Source organism: Peromyscus californicus, unplaced genomic scaffold (genome assembly GCF_007827085.1).
Source record: "Peromyscus californicus insignis strain IS unplaced genomic scaffold, ASM782708v3 Scaffold_13__1_contigs__length_99412109, whole genome shotgun sequence".
Classification (NCBI taxonomy): domain Eukaryota; kingdom Metazoa; phylum Chordata; class Mammalia; order Rodentia; family Cricetidae; genus Peromyscus; species Peromyscus californicus.
The window spans coordinates 24178146-24195826 of record NW_026294424.1 but is presented as its reverse complement, the minus strand read 5'-3'; the positions used below and the strand labels follow the sequence as shown (position 1 = coordinate 24195826).

The following is a 17681-nucleotide window of genomic DNA, read 5'->3' as shown; positions in this document are numbered from 1 at the left end:
CCAAGTGCAGAGAAAACTAATTCCTAGACCAGGGTTACAGATCCTTCACCTCATTTACAGAAGAGGACCAAAGCCCCCAGAGACAAGAGCCTTGCTGTGTTGAAGTCACCCACAGGGAGAACCGACATGTCACTGTCAGTCTGCAGTGGGAATTATTGGTGACAAAGTCCTTTTGCACAGTAAACAAATTCTGGTTCATTAACACAACAAAACAAACCGTCCATTGTCTTACCTCTCATTCCCCACACCATGGCTTTTATTGCTTCTCCCTCTGACATCTCCTCCACGTTTATCTGACTTACTGCAAGTCTGACAGAACACCAGGCCCCTTCTCTCCAGTCAGTCTGCCACTCCACAGACAACCAATGTGAGGACGGGAACACGCCAGGCTCCAGGGCAGGGGAGGCAACAGGAGGGCCTAAACGGAAAACTTCTCTGTTGTTTCCAGACTGGATGTCTAACCAGGCTGGCCTTGAATTCCCGAACAAGGAATGACCTGAGCTCCTGGTCCTCAAGACTTCACCTCCCAGGCTGGCAGAGTTAACAAGTATTCATAGCCACTCATGGCTTCAAGGGAAGCTTACTCTTTGCAACCAAGTATCTAACACTGCCTGACATGATCATTCTTGGTTAATTTCATACAAGGCCATAAGTTTCCCTCTCTAGTCCTTGGCTGGCTACTTGCCAATCCCTGCCATAAGCCTCTTACCTTTAATACTTCACTTACTAATATTACTAGGACATTACCCGGTACCATCCTCAAGACAGAAGAGATACCTGGAAATACCTCTCAGGAAACAGTCACAAGTAGGTCTATAAGCACACACACAGGCCCGAGGGATAGGGAAAGGGAGGAAGAAGGCAATTAAAAATTAATAAAAATGCACAAGCATAGATTATAGCACTGGACTAGAAACAGAATCCCATTATATAAACTGTGTAATTGCTTCTGGAAATAAGCAGGCCACTGGTCTTGACTTGGTTATCTTAGTGTAGAGATGGGCTGGGAGTTGGCTACCCATTTCTATAGACTCATACCCTCAAAAGTCAGTAAAAGCAATTAGGAAACAAACTAAAGTAACTATTAGAATGGTCACAATCATCTTGTGCTCCAAGGGCTCTGCACCCTCTTCTAGCCCCCCCTGGGGGGGGGGGGCGCCCAGGGGCAAATGTATATTCCCCCCTCTCTCTTTCTCCCCCTCCTTCCCTCTCGCACGCGCGTGGGCGCACGCACACACATACACACACTTTAAAATAAAAGTAAATCTTCTAAAAATTTTTAATTAAGGGATAGTGAGATGGCTCAGTGGTTAAGAACACTGACTCTTCTTCCAAAGAACCCAGGCTCAGTTCCCAGCATCTACATGGGATGGCTCATAACCACCTCTCCAGGGTATCCAAAGCCTTCTGGGCCTCCTTAGGCATCCACATATGTGGCATGCATGCATACACATATTAAGTAAAAACTTCAAAAATAAACATTTTCAATCACCTCCATAAGGCTAGGCCTGGTGTCACACACCTGTAACTCCAACACTTGGGGAGTCAGGAGGATCACAAGTGTGTGCAAAGACAGCCTGGGTTCCTCGATGAGACTCTGCCTAAAAACAAACAACACCACAGACCTGTTATTCCCAACAGGTATTCTATGAGCAAACTCTGTCTTTCTCAAGTCTAAAAAATTATATTTGGTAATTCCTATGCCCTGTGAAATAGTTTGAAGGCATCTCTGTTCCAAAATAAAAGATACAACCTCTAAAACTCAGGAAAGCATTGTGTAAACGAGCTGCCAGTAGGGACTACACTGAGCACATTAATAATTATCTTCTTTTGTAACTTCAATAAATATTTAAACTTATACCAATGACATTCATTGTGTTTATTTTAAGTAACTTAATAAATTGCAGTGGGAAGTCTCAACTTCTCGTTCTGGTGACACATTTCTCCTAAAAGAGACCATGCCCTTGGTTACTGTGAAGACGACACCAAGGAAAATAAGAGATGGCATTTTGAGATTCCAGGGCTCCTTGATTTACAGCTTTAGAGTCTCTTAGAGAGCGGCAATCTCACTCTTCTGAAAACAGGCCTGAGAACTGAGGATGTGGCTCTCAGCTGGATGAGAGCTTGCCTAGATGAAAGCAGCCCTGGATTTGATCCTCAGCACCGCACAAACTAGGGGTAGTGGTGCATGCCTGTAATCTCAGTAGGAATGGAAACTGGAAGATCAGAAGTTCTTCACTACACAGTAAATTCAAGGTCAATCTGGAATACGTAGGTCTTAGCTCAAACAAAATCCTGAGCATGAAAACCATAATGGAGCCTGGTGATACAGCGCAGTAGCAGAGCACTCGTCCAGCATGCCCCAGACCTTGGGTTCCATTCTTAGCAAGGCAAAATAAAATAACAAAATAAAATAGAATAATGATGCTCATTACTTTGTATATAACTTTGGTCCAGGTTTACTTTAAATAGAAAATTTTAAATAACAAACTGCACACTTAAGTCCTCAGGCACTGTCTGAGTGTTCCTCCTAGCCATAAGAATATCAAAGGCCCACAGAATGCTTAAGCCAGGAAAGCAGTCACTAAGTCTCTTCACTTTCGGGAGAAGCTGGCCCCTAGGATCAGAAACCTGCCTGAGGTTCCCCGAGAGAAGCAGGAGGCAGCAGGAACTAGAAACCCAAATGCTCTCCACCCTTTGCCCCTAGGACAGCATGGGGTAGCGGGTGGAGAGGAGATGGCCATCCCCCCATCCTTGTTGAGCGTTCTCACAGGGTCTGGCCCCTGTCCATCCAGCAGTGCTGCTCTCAAAGCCGCTGGGCGATCTCTTGCTTCTCAGCTCTACCCAATCCCTGAAGGTCAGGCTCAATCTCCGCCTTCCTCTGTGGGCCCTGTATAATCACAAGGAGTCCATCCCACTAAGGAAGAGACGATCTAGTCCCTAGATGTACCTTCCCTGCCAGGCCTGCTTCCCAAACAGCTCCAGGAAAGCTGAACTGGCTCTGAGCCCAGAGAGAGGCTGTACTGTACAGTCCCCCCCTCCCCCCGCCCCCCAGAGCCCTACAAGATGGATGCTCCCCCAGCACTCCGCTAATAAAAGTCAGGCATCACTCATCATCCTACGCATGCAGCAGCCTCTGCAATGCCACCCTTCTCTAGGCTAAGGGGCCATTCTCTCCCAGAAGACTATGTTCCTAGTGCAATGTGACCCTGGGGTAACACAAACAAGCCATCCTTCCTCTCAACCCCCATCTCTGATTCCTCCAGCCTCTTGGACACTGCTTGGACTTCAACTACTTACTGAGAGATATCTGCAGACTGTTTCAGCTAAGTTTTTTAAACATAAAAACAAAGCATATAGATTTAAAATACACATCCTCAAAACAGTGACATTTTGGCCTTTCATCTAAAAGTCCTGTTAAAGGTGGATGGAGAAATCATTCAGTAATTCAACCAAGACTAATGGCTACATATTTCAAGAGGTGAAATAGTAATGTATCTTTCTCTGGCCACTTGCCAAGAAAAATTAGTGTTCATTCAGTATACGGGCACAAGGCAGAACAGCCTGGAAACCCAGCCCCAGCCTCTTTACAAGTGATTCCAGTCACCTCAGTGTTACACCCCAGCACGTGCTGTAGGGAACACAGAGCTGCAGCTATCTCCAGGGCGGGCTGGCTGGCTGGCCCCACCCCACCTAGGGGCCCTTCCCTCTCCCTCCTGCTCAGTGCCCAAGGCAGACAGGATATGGGCAGGGTGGGGCAAGAACAGCAGGATTGCCCCAGAGGCTTCACCACACTACCGATTTGAAAATTTCCATTATAAAGAGGGTTGGGTTTTTTGTTGTTGTTGTTTTTTTTCTTTTTAAAGCAGACCCACCAGAACCTTGAGAACAAAAACTCAAAAGAAAACATTCAGTTAAAAATAGTAGTATTCGTGGGAGATATTCTAAGTTCCGTTGAAGGGAATAATTCCTTATGTGGCAAGGAAAAATAAAATGGTTGTCTCCCATTTCAACAATCAAAGCAACCAGGGTACATCTGGTGCCCATCAGGGAGTAGCCCCAGGACCTCAAGACTCTCAAAGCCCCCCAATGAGCCTTCACATAAGAGGGCTCAGCACCCAGCATGCCCTACAGAGCCGGGTAGACTAATACAATTCAGGAGCTACAGAGTAGCTGATAGGTGTACCTTTAACTTGAGTTACTTTTATTGCTGCAGCATTACTTTCTATTGTATCATTTTCTATTGGGTTCCCTCCCTAGATATTTTCCATCTCTGGTTGAACTCTCTACTGCCAAGCTCAAAGATTCAGAGGGGCCATCTGTTAATACACCCACCTGGATCCTTTCTAGTGTTAGACAAATAATTCAAATAATTTGATTTTTAACATCACTGAGCTTCCCCTTGACAATCTAAGGCCAGACCTAAAGGGTCCATTTCTCTCTCTCTCTCTCTCTCTCTCTCTCTCTCTCTCTCTCACACACACACACACACACACACACACACACACACACACACACACACACACCTCGAAGTGCATTTCAAACAAACAATTTCTTAAAAACCTGAACATGAATTTTAAGTGTGGGGTTCAAGGGTCACAGAATCTGGCTAGAATGTTAATGCCTTCGCAGTCAAGACGTAGAGCATTCATTCTACCCACCTGTGTGTGAATGTGCCCCGCCCCCAGGTGTCTGGAGTCAGGGTCTCACTATGTAGCCTTGGGCTGGCCTGGAACTCCCTATGGAGACCAGGCTGGATTTAAAACTCAGATTAGCCTGCTTCTGCGTCCCAAGTGCTGGGATTACAGCTGTGTTATCAGCCAACACTAGAGTTGTGTCCTGTCTTTGCAAAGGGGTACAAACAGCCCCTTAACCTTTGCCACGGTTGCCAGAATTCTGGTTGTCAGCCACAAAGTCAAAACAACTTCAGCAAACTCTCCAGTGGGCTGTCATGCTGCCTGCCCCAAGGCCACTGTCCTAGACTCCCACACTGCTCCCTTAGAGCCAGGGTAAAACAGCAAATCCCAAATGTCTGCACTCTGTGGTGGTCACAGGCATACTGTCCTTGTTATGCTCCTAGCCCTGCTTGGACCTTCCCAATCTCCCTCCCTTCTTTCTAGATTGTCATAGTTCTTGAGTTCTGCTGACTTCCAGGCCCAACACTGCTGGTCATGACCTCAGCCCTCCCGTCCCAGCAATACCTTTCTCCTGACTCTTGGCAGCTTTGGATCCTGGCCAGAGTCCTCAAAATTCGCCCCACCTCGGCAGACCTGGGCCAAGTCTGTTGCTGGGCTGGGACCCTCTTAGACACTACCCCAGACTCCACCCAATCAGACCTGCCTGGGGGTTCACACCCTCCTCCACACCTTCCTTAATGTTTCCAAATGCCACCTCATCCCCTATGGGTTGGTTTTTTCACCTCTCACCTCTGTCAAATGCAACGTACACTTTAACCCTGGACCAATTCTGAGGCCCTCAGATTTTCCCTCCCAAGAGTAATGGGAGAAGTGAACCAATACCAACATGCAGTGCCTAAAATAGACAATAAAAATAAGGCTGCAGGCTCACTGAAGAGGCTGGTAAGTATGTTGAGCAAAGAGGAATGATGGCCAGAGAAGGGGAGGACTGACGCCACTGAGCGGAGCAGTGGGCACAAGAGCCAAAGGCCAGGATGGGAATGAGGGCGAGGAACAAAGGTGGAACATCCCCGTGGGAGACACCAGAACTTCCGGTATTCCAACAGAGACAGGAGGAGTCAGCACAGAAGTGACCTCCAGACATTTCGATTTTTACAGGATCCTCAGCTTGTGAGAACCCATCAGGCCGTGTAACAGGAAGCAGACAGTCCTGCAGGGACACAAACTGTAACAGGCCTCTGAGCCACCTCTCTGCGCAAGCTCATCTTCATCAACAACTGCAAGAGCATCCAACGGCCCTCCCAACGCTCACCAACTCCTGTCTCTGCATGGCCTTTTCCACCTTTCCTGCTCTCCAAAGCTGAGATAGGAGGGTGCCGAGCCTGCTCCCATGGGATCCTGTAACCCTGTCACTATTAGCCGAGCACTCTCCAGACCCAACGGCCCAGACAGGACCCAGAACCACAGCACTCTACCTACAAACACAGCTGCCACGAGCAGCCATTCCCTCAAACACTGCCAGCAACAATGTGCCAGCTTTTGTGGGCAAAGGAGTCTATCCCCAGGAGAGGCCGGGGTGTGCAGGGTTTTCAAAGGCCTGCTACGTCTGTCAGGCACCCTGTCAGGCAGACCCACAGGGACCAGTGTCACCTAACCCAGCAATATGCTTTCCTGGCCATTCCAGAAATGCTGAGATGCAGAGGTGAGCTCCTAGAGGGGTACAAACGAAGCTGGTGACAGGAGTCATCCTTAACTTGCAGGGCAACCAAAGGCAATTTCCTTTAAGAGATCTTGAATATCATTTCTAAATAAATGTAAGTAAAAAGATCCTTTTAGGAAAAAAACAGCAAAGTATCATTGATGTTGCAATTAAAGAATGAGAAGTACCCAATTAACACGCACAGGACAGGAGTGCCCTGATACAGCAGAGTGATTTAAATGGCCAGAAGGAAGCATGCAATTAAAACAACCAGCAATGTGCTCTCACTTCTAAAACAATTCACTCACAGAACATGAAGTGGTAAATGCTGTCTGAGCACTCAGGGTGCTTAGTCAGGGCACTTCAGGAGCACTCATCACCTCACCTTTTACAAGCTCACTCATACCATGCGGGTGCCCAAACGGCTCTGGGTGGGACATCTCAGTGTGGATTATCAGAGATAAATCTATGAAAAACAGGAGGTCATCAACTTTAAGAACACATCTTATTTAGACTAAATGCCACAGCAAGGTATTCATCAACAGATTTTATTTCTAACTTCTAATAAAAGCCCTATGTCAGCCAGGCGTGGGGCTGCAAACTTTTAATACCAGCGCTGGGGTGGCAGTCAGGTGGATCAGAGTTTAAAGATCTGCCTGATCTACATACTGAGTTCCAAGCCTCAAAACGAGACTTAATTAGCTTTTATAATGTAGCTTATTGAAAGAGAGAATATGTAATTCCTTTAGCTATCACCGTCCCAGGTGCAGTGCTACTGTTTTATTAATTTGCATGTATGAGTACACACATGTGAGCATCAGCCATGGCACACAGGTAGAGGTCAGAGGACAACCTGGGGGCGTTGCTTCTCTCCTTCCACCATGCCCATGAGGTCCAGGGTTTGAACTCCAACGGTCGGGTTTGATGGCAGGGACCCCACACTCACTAAGGTATCTCACCCACCCAGGTATCTTAGTTGTATCATTTGCTTTAATTTTCCTAGCATCTCATGGTTCAGGGAGGCCAAGCAACTCACCATAATCACAAAGCTAGTGGTAAAACCAGATTCAAACCCCACTGTTTATAAAACACTACATATGCTATGACTGATTCCGATTAACTAGGGGGCAGGTAAAAACCAACCTACAGGGCTGTGAGTGACATCTGCAATGATGTCACCCTGTAGGGGTGAGCACAGGAGCCTCATGGAGCAGCTGAAATTCCCATTTCTTCATAAACAGGAGCTCACACTCACCACTGTGTCATTAACAAAAAGAAAAACCTCAGGCAATTGACTCCAAGTTCCTGTTCCTAACTAACCAAACCACCTTTTCACAGCTCAGAGAGCCTACATTCTTAAAACCGATTACCTTGGTTAGTAAGGATTTTTTTTGTTTGTTTGTTTAAAAAAAAAAAAAAGTGAAGAACCTAAATAAACCTAGTTTAAAATGTCACAGAATGAAAAGTGGAAAGTATCAATTTCCTGACTACTGGGAATTTCCCCTCAGAATTAAAAAACAAAAAACAAAAAGAAAAAAACTGAAGGGAATGTCTATAGAGAAACAGAAAACCATTTGTAATAATTTATTACATTTACATAAAATGTAGACACCTGAAAGTGCATAAATGTTAAAATATGCATCTATTTAATCAGATACAATGCTGGCTGTCAAAAACACTGGGTCTTGTTACAACATGAAGCCATGCCAAGCAAACAAAGCTGGCAGCAAAAGAAAGAAACTCAAAAGAGGGGCAGCATACAGTTGGGACTCAGGGGGAGCAACTGTTTCCAGTAGTAACCGCACCAGGATGCCCAGGGACAAGTCCTCCATCAAACCGTAAATGGTTCTCAGGCTTTGTTCAGACTGGCAAAGCTTCTCTACAGCAGATGATGATGAAATCATTACATCAATTCTCAAAAAGCCTCGCCCCACACATGCACACGCCTCTTATCCAAACAGTAATTGCCTCTCCAGAGAGGCATATATTCATCCTACCATTTTAATATAGCCATCAAACACCCACTCCAGAAGGGGAGAAGGCAGCTGGAACTACCTGGGGTAGTGCAGGGTGAGCTGGGCTGGGGTTATCTCCTTCACTGGGTGATTTCTTTAATTAGGAAATATTTACCGCTTTGGATAGAGTTCAGCCTCACTCTATTCATTCTTTCACCTCACACACCAAAAAATGCCAGACAACTGATCACAATGATTTTTGACCCCAGAGCAATTACAGAAGACAAAAGACTGCTATGATAATTTATGAGTTTTGGTAATTTATATATCACTATTTGGGTGTTATAACAGGTTGTATTACCAAATACTAGCCTGGTTGCAAAATCTCACATTTATGAACTATACTTATTAAGTTTTGAAGTATGAACAGACTATCCAATAAAGCTGTTTTAAAATGCCCAAAGAGTCAAATATTACGCTCATTAAACGAGTTAGGACAAATTAACAGCACCCACCCAACGTGAAGACAGGTCTGATAGAGATCTGAAATTATGGATTATTGTTTGTTGAGATAAGAGTCCTCTATGTAGCCCTGGCTCTCCTAGAACTTAAAAATCTGCTTGCCAGCTGCCTCCCAAGTGCTGGGATTAAAGATATAGGCCCCACACCTGACCTTAAATTGTGGTTTAAAAACGTAACAGTAGCCGTTTCAAAGTTTGAGAAACAAAGACTCATCCTTTCTCTCCATCATTTGAAAAAAGCCCTACAAATTTCTAATACAGAGTATCCCAACTTTTAAACCAACCAGCATTATTTTAAGATGAGCAATATTTGGATCTTGTCTCCTAATACAACCCTTAAGCATATGCACATATTTGAACAAACAGTATAGTTAGTGGAAACAACAGTAAATTATCCATTTCCCCTTCCCCATTTTTAGCATAACTGTTAGTATATTAGAATTTGGGAAATCTAAAAAGAAATTTAAAAAAAATTTTAAAAATTTATTTTTTTGGTTTTTCGAGACAAGGTCTGTATAGCCCAGGCTGGCCTGGAACTCAGGGACTCGATAGCCTCTGCCTGAGTGCTAGGATCAGAGGCATGTACCACCATGTCCAGCTTTGAATGATATGTTCAAAGCTGTAAGTCATTTCTATGCCCAGGCCTTCAAAAGCACGTGGGCTGGGTGAAAGCAATTCATAAGCAAATTATGTTTGTTTTTCTCAAAGACTACCTCATTCCTTAGGTCTTAAAAACCGGCTATCTCATCTGTCAAGCTTGGGTGATTTCAGGCTAGACATATCTGAACCGTTCCAACAACAGATCACTGTTTTTGGCAAGCGGAAGTTGAACCAGCGCGAACTTCGTTGTGATCTCTTTAAGTACTTAAAGCATCCTATTTGTGTTCAAAAACAATCTTACAAAGCAAGTATCCCGTTCCGAAACTAAGTAGGGGAACCAAGGCTCATACAGAAAAACTAACTAGTCTTTTAACAGCACGTGGCAGAGAAACGAGACTGGAGAAGGGACTCGGTCAAGTTTAACGGGGAATTCGGCAGTTTATTGTATTTGCCATCTGCACAAAACACTAAATTAAGAGCGGCAGGCAGAGTCCCGAGGGAGAAAGCAGTATTCCACGCTGGGAAAGAAGTTCCGAGCAGATAAAAAAAGACCACCGCGCCGGAAAGGGCGGAAATTACTCCGGCAAGTTCTACAGGGCTCCAGCACACTTCTTTGGTCTTAAAACCTAATCAAATATGAAGAGCTCTCGGACTGGGCGTAAAAAATTCCACCAGTTTCATAATCTTTATTAGAAAAACAGAAGTCGGACTAGGTCAGGTGGGAAGTCACCGGGGGTCCTCGGGCAGGTCCCTCTCGGAGCGAGGTCTGAACCCCACTGGAGCGCGCTCTGGGCTGGGTCCTGGTCCCAATCGCCTAGTTCCACTCAAGATCCAGTGGCCTCCTCATGAACCATCCGCCCCCCCGACACACACACACACACAACACTCCCCCAAATACACGCAAAACCCCTGAAAGAATCTGTTATAACAGGAAGCCCATTTTCACCCACTGGCTTCGAAACCTGAAAAGCACGGCTTGCGGGGGATTGGGGGGGGGGGGGTGCGTGGCAGAAGAACAGGTTTAATCGTTCCCATTAGTCTACCAAGTTGGGACCGTCGAGGCGACCACCTCAGGGAGGGGAGCCAAGACCAGCCACCCTGCAGCCAGCCCAGGTTACAAAATGTGTGCAATACTTTCCAAGATGACCTCGCACACCGTGACACGAAAGAGTCGTCTCCACCGAGCTTCCTCTCCACCCAAGACCCCGGAGCTCAGAGGACCCCGGGCGAGTGCAATTAACCAGGAGCTGGGTGTCACGTCCCCCCGAAGGGTCCCCGCCCCGCAGGCGCGCCCACCTGCCAGTCGCAGGGCCAGCTCCTGAGTCCTCAGTCTGGTTAATCATTCAACGCGGGCGGCGTGGAATATTTTTTTTTTTTTTAGAGGTCAAAGCCAAAGGTTCTCCCGAAGTTTCACAGAAACTAGTCTTTGGGGACCCGGAGGTAACAGTGCCAGCGGCTGGGTGGCGGGGGAAGTGTGGAGAGCGGCCGCCAGCGGCTCACAAACACCTGATCTGCCCCTGCGGCACCCGAGACCGGCGCACTGCGCGCGCGGGCGGGCGGGGCAGCACACCGCACGCGACGCTCCCCCACCGCCCAGGCCCGCACCTCCCGGCCCGCGCGGGGTGCAGCGCGGCCCCGGGGTCACTGCCCTCTCCCTGCGGGGGCAGGGGGCGAGCAGGTGAGATGGTCGGGGAGGAGGTGAGGAGGCAGTGAAGGAGGGGAGACGGACCGGGAGGTGAGGAGGCCGGGGAAGTGAGGAGCCTGGGGGAGGTGAGGAGAACCCGAAGGCGCGGAGGCGCCGCCACCACAGAAGCCACAGAGGAGCGGCGGGAGCGCACGGTGCCCGCACCGGCCGGAACTGGCAAGCGGCGGCGGCGGCGGCGGCGGCGGCGGGGCGGGGACGCAGGGCCCGTGCCCACCCAGCCCGCCCTACCTTGTCCAGGGGCAGCTCCAGCTCGGCGGGGCGGGGCGGGAGACCGCGGCCGCATCCACGTCCCAGCCGCGCCTGCGGCTCAGCCCCGCGACCGCCGCCGCTCCTGCTCCATGCGCAAGGCGCGGACGGGCGGCCCGGCGGGGTCGGGGCGGCTCCGGCTCGCCTCAGCTCCAGCACTTGTTGCCGCCGCTGCCGCTGCTGCCGCCGCCGCCGCCGCCGCTGCGCCTCACTCCCCGCCGCGGCGCCCGGCACCGCCACCACCTACAGCGTCCCTTCGGCCCCGCCCCCGGCCAGCGCACCAATCAGACGCCGCGCTACCCGCGCGCGTCACCGCCGGGACGGCCGCGTTCCCGCCCCTTGGCCCAAGTTTGGGAAAGGCCGAACTCCTACCCTCCCGCCAGTCGGCGCCCGGTCCCCGCGGGGCTCTCCGCCTCTCGGTGCACCTAGAAAACCCTAGGCGCCACGGGGGAGCCGCATCTCCAGAGACGCGCTCCCCCGCCCCAAGATGTAGTCTGCCCCAGAAAAACAGCAGCGACAGCGTCTCCAACTCAGGGTCTAGTCCAAACCCCTCCGCTACCGGGGCCTCTCTGTGCCGTCGGCGAGGCGCTCGGTGAGAGTTTTGATGGCCTTTTCCGGCCAGGGCCGGCGTGTGGCTAGGCCTAGACGGCTCCGTGTGGTTGGTGAGAGGGTTCCACCTTGGGAGGTGAGGAGAGGGAAAGCTGGACCTCAGTGGACCTGACCTTTGCTCTCAGCGCACCCGGTACCTGCAGTCACCTAGCTGCTCAAAGCCTAAGGATGGTGCCTGTTCGGCGCCTTCGGATCAAAAACATGGGTTTTCCACGTGGTTCCACTCGTGCGTCAGAAAGCCAGGAATGTAAGGGGCGGGGGGCGGGGGGGGGGCGCCAGCACCGTGACGCCAAGAGCTGGGTGCAGCCTGCCATCTCAACGCTGACACCCCGCCCCCCGTAACGCTACTGGGGTGGGCACTAGCCACACCCACGCGCAGAGCGCACTGCACCCACGATGCTCGCCCCTGACCCAGCGCCTCCGCAGGCTCCCCAAAGCGCTGCACGCCTAGGTGAGGCCCCTGGGAAGCCGGCGGGACCGGATGGTGAAGTTGCTCTAGTTTACAAGGCTCGGGTGGGCCTGCCTGGCCGGTACGCCCAGCGCACCGAGTCCCGCCCCGCCCCGCCCCGCTCGGGGGCCCTCCTGGAAGCTCCCCTTCCGTCCTTCTCGCCGAGGCCTTAGAACGACCCTCTGGAGTTAATCCCGCTGAGAAATTAACACTCCGCACCTGTTTGATTTTTTGCAGCGGGCTGTCAGGCGGCGTTAGCCAAAGGGAAGCCATTGAATTTCGAGCGCTGGGGGTTGGATTTCAGCCCGCTGGACCACCGAGCGCGTACTCTCAGCGAAACGCAGCAGCCTAAAGCAGTGCGTGTTGTTTTGGATGCGTCGAGCCACGTGAATGGAGTCACCAAAAAGAAGGGATTCTGAGTCGGTGGCTCCGGAAATGTTAAGATTGGCAGTCTCCAGACCAAACTGTTTTTATGTTGGTCAGGATTCTCTGAAGAGCGACGTGAAGTCCAGGCAACAAGTTGAATTTTTATCTCCTCACACAAACTGTTAACCGCTGTCACCCGGGGCAAGAAAGGAAGGGAAATTGTATACCTTCCCGGGGTTTGAGCGGTCCCCCCCCACACACACACAGATTTTATTCATAATTCAGAAAGCTAATAAAACATTTTAAAAGAAGTAAATTAGAAGTTAGGTCTGTGTATTTGATTAGCTGAAGGCCGCTGTGTTGATATTTAAATACTGTGAGGAGACAAAGCTGGATTATTTCCCACCATCAGATGTTACTGTTTTCCCTTAAATGTGCTTTCAGTAGCCACAGACATGCTTTCAAGGATTGCTAGCCAAAGAGTTTTGAGTAAAGTCAGCTGGCAGGCATCAGGGAAATAAAGCTTGTGTCTTCCACAGCTGCCAAAAGCTGCCGGGCCCTAAAGTTTAAAAAGAAATGGAAAGCATTCTCTCCATGGTACCATTGAGTACAGCTGAAGTGTGCCGTCCTCCGTCCACAGTGTGACTTTGGGGAAATAACTTAGTGCTGGAGTCCACGCCCACTTTCCTGGGGTTCAATATCCATAGGCAGAGATAGACACTCAACAAATATGCTGCCCAACATAGGTGCAAGCACAGGGCACGTACCAGGGCATTAAACATGACGCTTTCTCCTGGAGCTCACAGCCCCCCTGGAGAGGTGCTTAATAATTCAATGTACTAAAACTATTTAATTACAATTTTGATATGGACCAAAGGAAGTGTAAGCACAGAATCATTTGGGGAGTCCAAGTAAAGTGTCTTTAAGTGGGTTTGTTTTTGTTTGGTTTTGCTATGATAAAACACCATGACCAAAAGCAGCTTGAGAAGAAAGAGTTGATTTGACTTACAATTCAACATCAAGGGAAACTGAGGCAGGAACTGATACAGGTGGAGGAACCCTGCTTGGTCCCCGTGGCTTGCTCAGTCTGCTTTTTTACACCACCTAAGATTGCCTGCCTGGGGTGACACCACCCCAGATGGGGTGGGCCCTTTCATATCAGGCGTCAGTCATGTACTAGAGACTTACTTACAGGCCATCTGGTGAAGGCATTTCTCAATTGAGGTTCCTCTTCTGAGATTGTTGTTCTTGCTCTTTTGGGGGCCCACCACTCAGCTCCCAAGTAAATCACACACAGAGGCTTATTCTTATATATAAATGCCCGGCCTTAGCTTGGCTTGTTTTTTGCCAGCTTTCCTTAACTTTAAATTATCCCATCTACCTTTTGCCTCTGGGCTTTTACCTTTTCTTACTTCTTTCTATACTTACTTTCACTCTTACTCTGTGGCTGGGTGGCTGGGTGGCTGGCCCCTGCTGTCCTTCTCTCCTTGTTCTCTTGCTCCTTCTTCTTTCTCCCAGATTTCTCCTTCTATATATTCTCTCTGCCTACCAGCCCTGCCTATCCTTCTCCTGCCTTGCTATTGGCCAGTTCTTTTAGACCATCAGGTGTTTTGCACAGGCACAGTAACACAGCTTCACAGAGTTAAACAAATACAGCATAAAAGAATGCAACACATCTTTGCATCATTAAAACAAATGTTACACAGCCTTGAAAAATGCAACACATCTCTGTGAGTTTGAGGCCAGCCTGGTCTACAGAGTGACATCCAGGAAAGGCTCCAAAGCTACACTGAGAAACCCTGTCTGGGGGGGAAAAAAAACCTCTCCTGGTCAGAGAAGAATTATAGATTCACAATAAGAGAGATTCAGATGGAATAAAACTCTAAACTGTTTACAATGTATGTAAAAATGTACTTAGGCTTGAAAGAGAGAGAAAAGGAATATATGCAGTTATATATATTTTAAAAATAAAGTCTTTAAAGAGATAGTAAAGTAATATTAAAGTTAAGTCATGCAAAAATGAAGATTACACAGAGTCTGAATTGTGCTGTCTTTGGGATTTTAACTGAAGAGACATTTGATTGTAAAGGCTGCTGAGTTAAACCAATATATGTATTTTAAAGGTATCTTGACTTCAAATTTTGGGTCTAAGGATATAGATATATTGCTTTGGAAAGGAGGCTCTGATTTTGTTTCCATAGGAAGCAAGAGGCTATGGATTTGTTCCAGGTTAAGATGGATCAGATTTAATCAGTCGAGACCTCCTGAACTTTAACAGAGGGTACCTATCAATAAAGATTTTGGCCAGTCTTTCCAGGACTTGATCATTATCTCAAATTTTCTCAAGATCCCCATAAGATTAACAGCGGCCCCAACCATCAGGGAGTAATATGAGAAGCTATGCCCCAATTCCCAAAATATTGTTTATAAATGTTTATTTTTATTTAAAGGGGGTTGATTATAAATGCAACCTCTTTCTAAAGAAAGGGGGATATTATAGATATGATAGGATGAAAGGGTAGATTATTGAATCTACTTTCAAAGAGCAACAACTTGTTTAAAATGTTTTACATTACTATGCATTATGATTTATTGATGCAAATTTAAAGTTGATTTTGTTATACTGTATATATTTCTACTCCTGTTTGGGGTATTATGTTTGTGCAGCTCATTTGAAATTGTAATGTATAGTTAAGAAATACAAATTAATAGTCAAATTTATAGCCATGTTAAGTTTTTTAGGTATACAAAGATATATTTCAATTAGGAAGGTAATCTTCAAACACTTCAAAAACCTACAGAATATGGCATTTAAAATGTTTTAAGAACTTAGACTTTCTGGACAATGAGACACATCTGCTCCTGGCAGCACCAATTTACTTCAAATAGGATGATGGGCATCAAAAAACTCTATATGGAGTTTGCTTTCCTTATGGCAAAGGTTAGCCATTTGGGCAAGAAACTGTTCTTGCCTGGACTGCTTGACAAAATGTTGTATCAACTGGACATGCAGGACCCATGGAAAAATGACCACTAAATTTTGCCAAAACAAGTCGAGATGGTCCTTCAGGTTCCTGCTTCATAGAGGAGACTTCCAGACATTCTGCAGGACACAGGGAGAAATGACTGTGAGACTCTAGACCTATGGGCTGAAGATGGATGCCCCCAACATTTCAGAGGAACTTTAGGTGATTGTCCAGGCAGCGAGCTGTCTCTGTCATTCTAAATTTTTGGAAGTTGCTTACAATGCACTTCCTGTTTACTTAGGTAATAGTGTACCCTTCTGGGGTCTTTGATGTAGTTGAAGACTAAATAGTTACAATTTTCTTTGGTTATGATAAAAGATAAATTAGACATGAAACTTTAGATGCACAAATATAGAATAGATGATAAAGTATTTTCTTTAATTTTGCCAAATACAAATAGACTAGATATTGTAACTGTAATTCTTGCTTGATAACTGTTTGTTATATGTAATTTTACTATGTTAAAGTTATATTTTTTTGATTAGATAGAAAAGAGGAAGTGCTGGGGGATAACTTTCTGTATGCTGTGAATATATGTTGTTCCCATTGGTTGATAAATAAAGCTGCTTTGGCCTATGGCAAGGCAGCTTAGAGGCGGGCAAGAAATCCAAGCAGATATATAGAGAGAAGAGAGAGACACCAGCCACCACCAATAGAAGAAGAAGCCAGCAGACTGGTAATGCCACGGCCACATGGCAACTTATAGATTAACAGAAATGGGTTAAGTTATAATAGCTAGCTAGCAAGAAGCCTGCCATAGGCCATACAGTTAGTAATTAGTATAAGCCTCTGAATGATTATCCCACCACAGGGCCAGGTGGGACCAGAGAAACCTTCCAGCTACAGTGAAGCAGGAAATTTGAAGAACTGTCCTGCCTTGTGTTGGCAAAGTTCATCAGTTGCTTTTCTCTATGTCCTACAGAATATATAGCAGACTTCTGTGAAGTAGGAATTTTGAAGAACTGTCTTGCCTTGTTTGGCAAAGTTCAACAGTCTTTTTCCTGTGGGTCCTGCATGTCCAGTCTGCACAGCACACTGTCAGCAGTCAAAGGCAAGAGCAGTTTCTTTGCCCAGTGGCTAACCTTGCCACAATGAAAGCAAACCCCGTAAGGAGTTTCTTCACTGCCCATCATTCTTTTATGAAATAAATTGGTGCTGCCAGGAGCAGATGGGTCTCATTGTCATGAAAAACCTTAGGTTAACAAAACATTTAAATGCCATATTCTGTACGTCTTTGAAGTGTTTGAAAACCATTTATCTATCTAAAATATATCTGTTTAACCTAGAAAACATACCTAATGTGACTACAAGTTTGATTATTATAGATTAACTACTAATCTCATTTCTTATTTAAGAATTGCATTTTTAAATGAACTGCATAAACACAATACCCCAAACAAGAGTAGAAATGTATATATATACAGTGTAACAAAATTAACTTTAAATTTGTATCAATTTACCAAAATCCATGCCAATGCAAAATACCTGAGATTAATAGTTGTCTTTTTATCCTATATTCCTATATTCCCCTAAATATAACAAACATCCATGACCAACAAATTAACTAAAAGCCTCTCACACCCCTTTTGGAAATGTGGGTGTTGTGTTCTCCAAAGTGCTTCCTGTTGTCTGTGGATAAAGTATCTTTAAGGTCCCTGAGAAAATTTAAGATAATAATGGCCAAATCCTGGGCAGACCATCTATAACCTTTGTGTGGGGGCCCAAATTACTCAGGGTCAGAGAATCTGAGCTTGCTTTACCCAGCAGGGCTACAGAAGGAGATGATTTGATCTTAGGCATGTTTATCAGGTGTTTGGAAGAATCTAAACTTGGCTGTGTGGTGTGCTTTGATCTTGCAAGGGGGAGGTC

The 17681-nt window shown here is 46.8% G+C and overlaps 2 protein-coding genes across 3 annotated transcripts in view; one reads left to right on the top strand and one right to left on the bottom strand.

Moving 5' to 3' along the window:
- Positions 1-11511, bottom strand: part of B3gnt2 (UDP-GlcNAc:betaGal beta-1,3-N-acetylglucosaminyltransferase 2) — a 24807-nt gene extending 13296 nt beyond the window's left edge. Inside the window, exon 1 of one of the 2 annotated variants that reach the window (XM_052734703.1) lies at positions 11346-11511. The gene's annotated coding sequence lies outside the window, so the exon portion shown is untranslated. Of the gene's footprint in view, positions 1-10708; positions 10733-11345 lie in introns of those variants that run through there. The other variant, XM_052734704.1, reaches the window with a different exon arrangement.
- The window catches only part of LOC128109023 (translation initiation factor IF-2-like), a 22105-nt gene extending 4424 nt beyond the window's left edge, over positions 1-17681 (top strand). The window contains exons 2-3 of the mRNA XM_052736027.1: positions 11223-11955; positions 12658-17681. Coding sequence (XP_052591987.1) covers positions 11223-11955; positions 12658-12772 — 848 coding nt within the window. The 3' untranslated portion in view covers positions 12773-17681. The remainder of the gene's footprint in view (positions 1-11222; positions 11956-12657) is intronic.